Source organism: Stenella coeruleoalba, assembly GCF_951394435.1.
Source record: "Stenella coeruleoalba genome assembly, chromosome: 12".
NCBI lineage: Eukaryota > Metazoa > Chordata > Mammalia > Artiodactyla > Delphinidae > Stenella > Stenella coeruleoalba.
The window spans coordinates 13,585,106-13,594,823 of record NC_137158.1 but is presented as its reverse complement, the minus strand read 5'-3'; the positions used below and the strand labels follow the sequence as shown (position 1 = coordinate 13,594,823).

Genomic DNA, 9,718 nt, shown 5'->3' with positions numbered 1-9,718 from the left:
CAAAGTTATTTTTTAAGGAATGATTAGCTAATTCTGCCAGAGTTTACTACTCTTTAACAATAGTGTTCAAATAATACCTCAGGAATATTTAAGAAATTATCAACTACACCCAAAACTGATGGATGATTTTCTTAAATGTGGCTGGGTTGATTTTAATTGATTTAATACCACATAAATGGGGATGGCTCTTGACAGACTTGCAACATCAGCTAAGGCTATCCAAAGCATTTTCATTTTTCTCTTGACTTCTTTCTCCATTCTTCCTCCAAGATTCATCATTGTCTACATAAAATATCTGTAGAAAACATCGTAAAAGCCTCGCTTTGAGGTATTATATCCCACATAATTGCACTGAATTATGAAAGGAGATGAGAAAAACATTAAGATCCTAAAGTACAACAGAAAAAGATATGAACAGACAGATGGAATATAACTAACAAACAAGCACATAGAAAAAATTTTCAGTCCCACTAGTAATCAAATGGAAATCAAAACCGAAAAAAAGAGGCCCCCTTTTTTTGGCTACAAAATATGGAGGAAAACTGTTACTTCATAACAGTTAAGTAATTTATGATATAGCCTATATGAAGCTAACGGAATAACAGGAATGAGGCACTTAAGGAGAGGGATACAAAATTAAATGTACATGATAAGAACTATGCAAAAATATGTACATATAAACTAAGATTGAGAGGAATATGCAACAGTACAATAGTTCAATGTGTTAGTGTGTGGTGGGGTAAGGATTTGGGGGTGATTTTCTCCAGATTTTCAATAATATTACATTACGTTTATAATTTAAAAATTAGTTTCTGAAAGTAGAAAAAGATGAAACAAAATTAATATGCATTAATCCTCTCTCAGTAATGATTCTGCAAAAGCTTACCAACAGTATAGTATTTTAGTTAGTATTTTGGAAAAATCTTTCCTAGCAACAGATGAACTGCACAAAAATTGTCTTCTCTTTTTTTACTACGAAAATTTTCAAATATAGAGTAAGTAATATGTTGAGCATCACTTATCTCTGAGACTCAACATCTGTAACGTTTTGTATCTTTAAAAAAAGGACAATACCAATAACAAAAGGTATTAAAAATTATTTTCAAAGGTCAAAGTCATTTGGATTAAAATTACATACCTTAATTTTGGCCATTAAAGCATCAATAGAAATTTCAAGGTCCTCGACCTGTTTATTCATCTCCGGTTTTCCATCTTTCAATGCACTTACTACTTCGTTAAATTTATCAAGCCGTTTCTTCAGTGTGCCCACCTTAACCAGGCCATCAATGCTGTAAAGATAACAACACTTCATCAGAGTTTAATTTCACCACTGAATGCTGCAGACAGATTTTTCATTTTAATAAAATACCAAACATATTGTTAAACAGAGTATTTCACTTCTGTTTTCGTGTTATTCAATAGTCTCTTTTTTTAGATCTTTTGTTGAGGGTAAAAGGAATCATCAAATATGGATGTGAATGACATTAATATGTGTCAGCAAGGCTTAAGCCTTCTATACTTGCACTGAAAAATTTGAGAATTCAAATTACAGAAAAACTTAAAAGAGTAGAATCAAATAAGAAATAAAGACTAAACTGACAGTGAGACAATATAATTCCTACAGGTAATCTTGAAAATTACGGTCAAAATATTAATGAGATGTTTTTAAAAACAATGTCAATTTGACATTTATCAATAAACTCAAGTCACTAAAATAATCAGAATAAAACAGCTCCTTTCAACCTTTTACAGTGTTACATTTTTCTAAGCTACTTCAAATCCTTTTATAGAATGAGGCAAGTAATGAATTAATGAAGCAATTAATTAACGAATGTCCAATAAATAACATGAATAACAGACTAATACATCTTTTACAAAGAACATGAGAAAAAAGGAAACTCTGTGAGTATGCAAACTGCTCTTCATTATGACTTTATGCCACTTTATATTAGGGTAAATAGGTTTTTTGGATTCTTTAGGCTCTATTCATCTTACCGAGGTTTGTGCCGTCTTTTGCAAAGCCACATTCGAACAGTTTTCTGCATTTTAATGCAGGCTTCAGCTCGATATTTTATTTTGTTTTTCACTATGTGTAAGAGGAAAATATAATGACAGAAAATTATTTAGTTTAAATCAGACATACAGGATTTTTAAAAACCATTCATTTCCACAAAGCAATTCTCAAGAAACACAAAATCTTGATGAACATATTATATCAGACATCAAAACTGGCAAGTTTAACATTTCTTTAGTTCTTTATACTTCTTAAAATAAAAAGCATATCATGTATATGGCTAGGTGTACATTTTAAATATATTACCTTCTTGTTATGCTACATTAATGCGTCCCAAATTGTCCTAGGTAATATTGGTCTAGGAAATGTTAACAGGCGTGTCTTGAAAAAAGGATTCACCTGTCAAATGAACTCAGGAAAAGCTATGCGCTACACCTCCTTCTGGAGATTCACAATGAACATACTGAGTGACGCCTCTAAGAATCCTACAATAAAGGACTCTACTTAACTTCAGTTAGTCGATATCCGAGACTGATCTGACCCGGAGACGTTTTTTGCAGAGGTTCCCCATTAACATGCTGCAAAGATCCTGTCTACTTACTGACTTGACCACTGCACAACACAGTCCACAAATGAACAGTACAGTAGAAATAATTTTAATATAATATGTTTTCCATCATAATGCAATGTTTAAAGCTGAAGGCATTTAACTATAGTGACAAGTATGTTCATATTTCACTTGGAAAGTGATGGGAGAAGAGCTTCTGTTGTCTTTTTATTATTATAGCTTTGTTTTTATTTATATCACAATTGACTAACAAAAGACCTCATGATAGCATGCATGTTGCTTGCACAACTCCTTTTCATTAGGTCAAAGGAATTTTTTTTTATTAATAAGCAGCAATGTACTGAATCCTCTTCACGTGCCTAGCACTGTTCCAGGTACTGTGGAGGGTATGGCTGGGGCGGGGGATTATAAATTCAATCAAGTTACTAACGATACTCCCTACAACTAAAGGTTTGCTATAGACCATCAGGTAACCCAAAATTATTCTGTCCCTCATCCTTGTTTTGGGTCAGAGATAAGTAGTTGCTACAATATTTTAAGACTTTAGACTTTGCCCTTTATTAAAGGAAGCTGTAATCAAAGGCTTTTAGTTAGAGACTCTGGGAAGATAAGTCTGGGAAGCCAGGAAAACCAGTTTGGGAGCCACTGAAGTTACTATGCAGGCTGGGGAGAGGGGCTCCAGTAAGGCAGTGGCAATAAAGAGTAAAGAATGTACAGTGTCTGGAGGGGGAATCAACAGAGCTTGCTGACTGGCATGATTTCAGGGACAAGAAGAGACAATTACGACTGGGACACTTTTAGCGTGTGTATTCTGGTGATGCCATGGGGGCGGAAAGAAAAGTTCTGGTTTTAGTCTGAGAGACTGGGGTATGGTGTGGGGAGCAGGGGAGAAAGGGAGAGGAAAGGAGGGGAGGGGGGAAGAATCAAGATAGTGAGTGCTGGGGTTTTTTTTAGGTCGTGATGAAATTAATTATCATATAATGCATGCGATTAAAGAAGGTAAGTATCATACACTCAAAAAACTTAAAAAAAAGAAAAGTGCACAGGTACTAATTTATTACATACTACATGTAAGGCGTTACGGGAGGAACCAGGGACACAGCATGAATAAGCGACACGGTCCCTGTTGTCTAGCGCTCACCACTGAGACAAATGTATAACATTCCACAAACCAGTTCATTTCCAAAATAATTGCGTATCTCGGAGTGGAAGGAAACACCTACGTTTGATGACAGACAGTGAGCACCACTGAACCTTCTTCCAGCGACTGCAGATGAGCCAGTGATTGACCCTCTTGACCAGCTCTGCTAAGTGGTCAGGGTCAGACTTCATAATCTGGTCAAATTCTGCAAACTAGGAGATAAAGTCATTGGCTAACAGTATCAAGAGACAGATGTGTTTAAACACACAGAGAGATACAAAATAACTGTAACTCAAATCCAAAATCTAGCTTTCTGGAAGTGGTCACAAGCCTATTACACAGACATGTCTCAGCGGGGTACACAGCAAACCAAGCACACTTGGCTGAAGTTTGCTGTCTTTCTCCTCCTTCTTCCAGGATCTTTTTTGCAGTGGTTGGGCTGCGGGGGTTACTCACTGCTAGTTAGCAGACTCAACAGGAAAAGTAGAAAAAGAATCTTAAATGACCACTGCAGATGGTTAGCCGAAAGGTTTTATGGAAAAAAGAATGAAAAAAGGTCTCCTGTCTCTCTGAACTGGCTCATCCTTACTCTGAGATCACTGGAGAAGTGAAGGTCAGCTCTATAAAATCAGGTACCACCACAACTACTGTGTCTCGCCCAATCCCCACCTTTATTTTGGCCAGAGATAAGAAACTGCTACTAAGAGACACACAACACGAATAAAACATCTACAAGGTTATTAAATAAGAAAATGCATTATTTCCACAATTTACCACCGAATTACATATTGATTTCTATCCTTTACCAAATATCCCACTACAGTATATTGAAGAGGTCACACATCTATCAAAATAACAGCTTCTTATAATCGAAATTAAATTAAAGGTAATATAATGAGATTAAAGATCTTTGAAAATCTGCCTTGCGCTTTCACTGTATCCTTCTGACTGATTAATTTTTCTAGAGGCAAATAAGACCAAGTGCTTTCTCTACCAAGCTCTTAATTCTAAAATAATTACTACAGTCCTGAAATGAGAAATGTTGAGTTTATGATAAATACATGTGATTACAGCTAAGCCAACTATGAATACTTATATTCTTAACTTTTTTTCTTTTATAGGAGATCATATAAGTTCTCTGCAGTAAAAATATTCACAGGAAAGTGCATACATTTGGTAATGCATTACACAGATTTCATTTCATGCCCCAAGATGTGAAATCAGATTTACTTATTATGATTAATTTAGCCTTCAAGGAACTAGAGATATTTATTAACGATTCTGCTAAGTCAAACAAGTATAGTTGTCTATTATATAATAACAATTGTGTTTAAAATTATGAGAATGCAATATTCAATCAATATTAAAGAAGTCAGGAATGGTGAAAATATTATGAACAGATTGTGAAGAGCATTTAAGTATTTCTGTATTGTATATATTTAGTTATGAAATATTCTATAACTCCATTTTGTATCCTAGTACAGGACTAGTACAAGAATCTGTAAATACTAAAACTATGGGTAGCCTAAGAAAATTATGTTACATACAAAAGTATTTATACAGTCATTCCTTCTACGATTTGATAAAGTCCGCACAGATTCCAGTCCAATTTTCTGTATGTTACACATCTATCAAGCTCTAAGAGATCTCATTCTCACAATGAAGACTCAAAAGTGCTGTGAATTTTTTAATTATTGAAGACTGAATATGTTTTAGAAAAGCTTTCAACTTGTTTAAAACAGAAGTATCTCAGGTTAACCCTTATTTAAGTAAAAAATTCAACTAAACAATCCTCTGATTCCAATACTTCCAAAGCTGGAAAAAAAAAAAAAAAAAAAACCCTGTACAGAGTACTATACAGTGTAAACTTCTCACCAGTGGGAAAATTGTGTGTATCATACACATATGCATGCTCTTTAAGAATAACATAAATCACTGAACACTTAAAAATATTCACTGACTCCGACTATCCATATTAATTATGTTAAAGTTTAAAATAAAAATGTACTTACCTTGCCAGGTCTAAAAAACACTTTTGTTAACCCAAACTTGTAGTCGATTTCATTTAAGCCCAAAGCTTTAAAAAGAGCCTGAAAAATGAAATTTAAATGCCAATTAGGAATTAATAAGAAAGACAGTGTATAGCTAAGACATCTCAATTTAGGTAGTGTTTGTACCTTACAAAATAGTCTTGGATCTAATCTTGCGAGTTTATCTGGCATATACTTTTTATACATGTTGTAGAGTTCGTGAAATGAAGCTCGCGATGGGAAACCACCCTGCATCAAGTCCAAAACAGACACCATACCTACATTCATAAACAAACAGAAGTTTTACTGCCAATCACTGTGCAGAAGTCCAAGGATAACTTGCAAATGATCAAAGAATTTTATAAATTAAAATGGGTAATTTACAGAAATTATCAGCAATGAAATATTACATAGAAAATATCATACTTATACTCAATATGTCCCAGCTTACCCACCACCTAAAAACTACTGTAGCCAAATTTCATCTAAAACTAGCTTGACTAACTATTTTCTAGAGACAAACGACTGGTCTCTAAAAAATTCAAATGTAGTTTGTATCTTTTTTTTCTGCTGGAACCCTTTGTGTCACAATCGCGGTATACAAGGCAAAGACCTGCATTAGGCTATTTTCCAAGTCCTGAGGTTGCTTTTGGAACAAGATTCCTGGTAAGAGTCTCCAACACAAAGTCAAACACATTCCCCGATTCTCACCAGTGCTTCAAGCAAACGGAGAAGAGAGGAGAGCACACTTTCTCATTACAAAGACCCCCTTTCACTCACCCCTCAAAGGAATTAGTCTACTGGGGTAAAGCGTCTATAGGATGACTACCTATATTCAGTATAACTCTACTACGTGATTAATTTGAGCCTTGAGTCAGTGTGAGCTTTTCACATCAGGAAAAGCATAAAATAGGGAAAGGCTCAACTACTATGGATAATGCCAGGACTTTTGTTTATAGAAAGACCTGGATTTCAGTCTACAGGACTATTTAAATCAGTGAAGAAAATAAGATTATTCAATAAAAAGTGTTAGGGACAAATGGCTAGACATTTAGAAAACAAAAATAACATCAGATCCTTACCTCACTCCTTACACCAAAATAAATTTCTGCTGGTCAAAAAGTCAAACTAGCAAAATAAAATTATAAAATATTTTTAAATGAGTGGATTTTTATTTTAAAATAGTCTCATTGGAAAGATAGCCTCTCTAGGCAATCAGCTTGAATTTTAACCTATCTGACTGGCAAAGATGTAAAACCCCAATAGTACCTGGGGATGATGACAGTGTAGGAAAACACGCACATACATTCTTAGTGGGAGAGTAAACCAGTGCAACAATTTCAGATGGCAGTTTGGAATATGTATTTATATTATTAAATTAATATTAAGTGTTAATAATAGATATCTATCCCTTTGACTATTTTCCACTTTGATGAATCTATCCTACAACTTGTCACGTATGTGGGCAAAGATATGCACAGAGAACGTCTCTACATGTTCACTGGGTCACTGTTGGTAATAGAAAACACAGAAATCACTTAAATATTTTAATTAATAACAATTAAATTATGTTATAACCATATGATAGAATATGATATATTTATTAAAAATAACAGGGCAGAGGTTTAACAAGTATGAAAAATATGTCCAAGACACAGAGTTAAATGGTCACCCCTGAGAAGTGAGACTTCTTTTTACTTATATTATTCTGTACCATTTCATTTTTGTTACAGTGAACATATATAGCTATTATAACTTAAATATAATAAATATATATTATATGCAATAGATAATTTATATATAATACTATGATGTATAACATATGTATTATAATTAAACAAAGTTTAGTATTAAATTAAACATAATATTAAATTAAATTTAATATAATATAATGGAACATATAAACGCAATTATTCCTATGGAGAGTTCAGATCTAGATTTAGTTTTTGGCTCTGCTTGGAGAAATAAAAGTAAGGTTTGGTTGATATTGTCACAATTGTTGCCCATTTTATTTATATCAAAAAAACAAGTACCCTTAGAAATGTGTGCATCCCAACCTCTGAGTCCCCTGGCTTGCCCTGTAGCTGCAGACAACTAGGCTCACAGAACTACATTAAGAATTTCATGGACCTTAACAAATTACCAAGTCTACGGCTGCTTTCTCCACACTTGAAGCTAATTTACACTAAAGATCTTTTGATGCTTAAAAAAAGTAAAAATCACCAAACCAAGTACTCTCCCTTCTAGAGATTCCCATGGCCTGGCTCTTCCTCAGGGAGTTTGGTGAAGAGCTTCCTCAGGGAGTCTGGTGAAGAGCCAGGTTTGCAGTCCCGGCTGGTCATCCTCAGAACCCCTCTTTGCTACCACAGACGGGCAGCAGAGCCCCGAGGTTAAAGAAAGAAGACCTGCCTTCTCTCACCTTCCCCCACTTTGCCCTGGGGTTGGCTGATCAGAAGATAGACGCTTTAGTAAAAGCTGTCCTCAATTAATTCTCCTTAAATTAGAAAAAAACAGAAATGGAAAGGCAAAGTATTATAGAAATCAAATCTTAAATGTTGTTTTTTTTTAGAAAACTTCATAATTATTTTTCTTTCCACCAGTTATTGGTATTTTTTGCTTTTTCTCATTACCTAGCCACATAACTGGAACCAATTCTATGCCATTTTACTATTATAAGTACTATAAAAAAATCAGACTGTTATGAATTGGTGGCATCTATTAAACTGCCAACAGATCTTAACATGTTAAAATACACTGCTTACTGAAAGAGGAATCCCAGCTAAAGCATCAGTGAGCCCACACTCTGCTAATCTAATGGTATATATAGCTAAATCTAAACACACTTGACTTGCCAGGACACTGGATGCTCACTTAGGAAATAAATGACATTATATTAGGCTAAACAAATCGTAAAGAGAAATTCAAATGAGAAAAATAGTCAAAGTAAAAATGATCTGAAGAAAATATTACAAAAATACATCTATACATATGTAGGGATAAAACAGACATCACTTATTTAACTTTCTAGTATTTGTTAAAGTTAGTCACAAATAAATCTTTTTATTTCCTAGACTGTGCATTTCGTTCAACAAATATTTACTAAGTCTAGTACATGCTTTGTGTTGCCAGGAAGCAGGAACATGCGTACAAGCCAAAACAGACACGGTTTCTGCCCTCGAGAGGTTTACAGATTAGAGAAAGGAGAAAATAAATAAAATTTATGACTGTGAAATGATGGTGCTAGGCACCCTTCCTAGCTGGGGGCTTTCATAAAGAAATGACAACCAAGCGCAAATGTGAAAAATAAGACAAAGGGGAGATAAGAGCTTCTCATACAGGAAGCAGCATGTGCCCAGGCCCCATGAACAGAGGGAGCATTTAAGGAACTAAAGCAAAGGCCGGAGTGACTGGAGAATGGAGAGGAGAGAGAGAAAACAGAGGAGGTTATAGACACACGGGCCAGACCATATGGGGCCTCATAAGCTACGAGGACTCTGCTCTTTACCCTAATCATAATCAGAAGCCACTGCAGCATTTTAAGCAATAAAAAGACGTGCTCAGATTTGAGTTGTAAAGCAGTAATTCTGGATGTATGTGAAGAACAGACCGAGCAGACGTGAGGAGAATACTTAGGAAACTTCAGCAAAAAGCCAGGTGAAAGATGGTGACAGCTTGGATTAGGGAGTACTAAGGCTCACTGCCTACTAGGAGAGTAGACCTTAAATGTTCTCACAACAAGCAAGCAATGGTAATTATATTACCTCATGGGGCTCTTAGCTAACACTATGGTGGCAATCCTTTTACAATACATTAGCGTATCAAATCAACACACTGCACAACGTGGACCTACACAATGTTATATGTCAATTATATCTCAGTAAATCTGGAGGAGTAAAAGACACACTCTTTAGGTCATATAAAAGGGCCTTGGGGAGACTTATATTGAGAATATGTAGCTAGGTTGT

At 34.9% G+C, this 9,718-nt stretch overlaps 1 protein-coding gene across 5 annotated transcripts in view; it reads right to left on the bottom strand.

The window, feature by feature from the left end:
• Window positions 1-6: 6 nt before the first annotated feature.
• LOC307195108 (unconventional myosin-VI) overlaps window positions 7-9,718 on the bottom strand; it is a 121,242-nt gene continuing 111,530 nt past the window's right edge. For all 5 annotated transcript variants that reach the window (XM_079938861.1, XM_079938863.1, XM_079938862.1 and 2 more), the window contains exons 21-25: window positions 5,901-6,031; window positions 5,736-5,813; window positions 3,806-3,935; window positions 1,996-2,086; window positions 7-1,289 (exon numbers count right to left, since the gene is read on the bottom strand). In XM_079938861.1, the coding sequence (XP_079794987.1) occupies window positions 1,103-1,289; window positions 1,996-2,086; window positions 3,806-3,935; window positions 5,736-5,813; window positions 5,901-6,031 (617 nt within the window). In that variant the 3' untranslated portion in view covers window positions 7-1,102. The remainder of the gene's footprint in view (window positions 1,290-1,995; window positions 2,087-3,805; window positions 3,936-5,735; window positions 5,814-5,900; window positions 6,032-9,718) is intronic.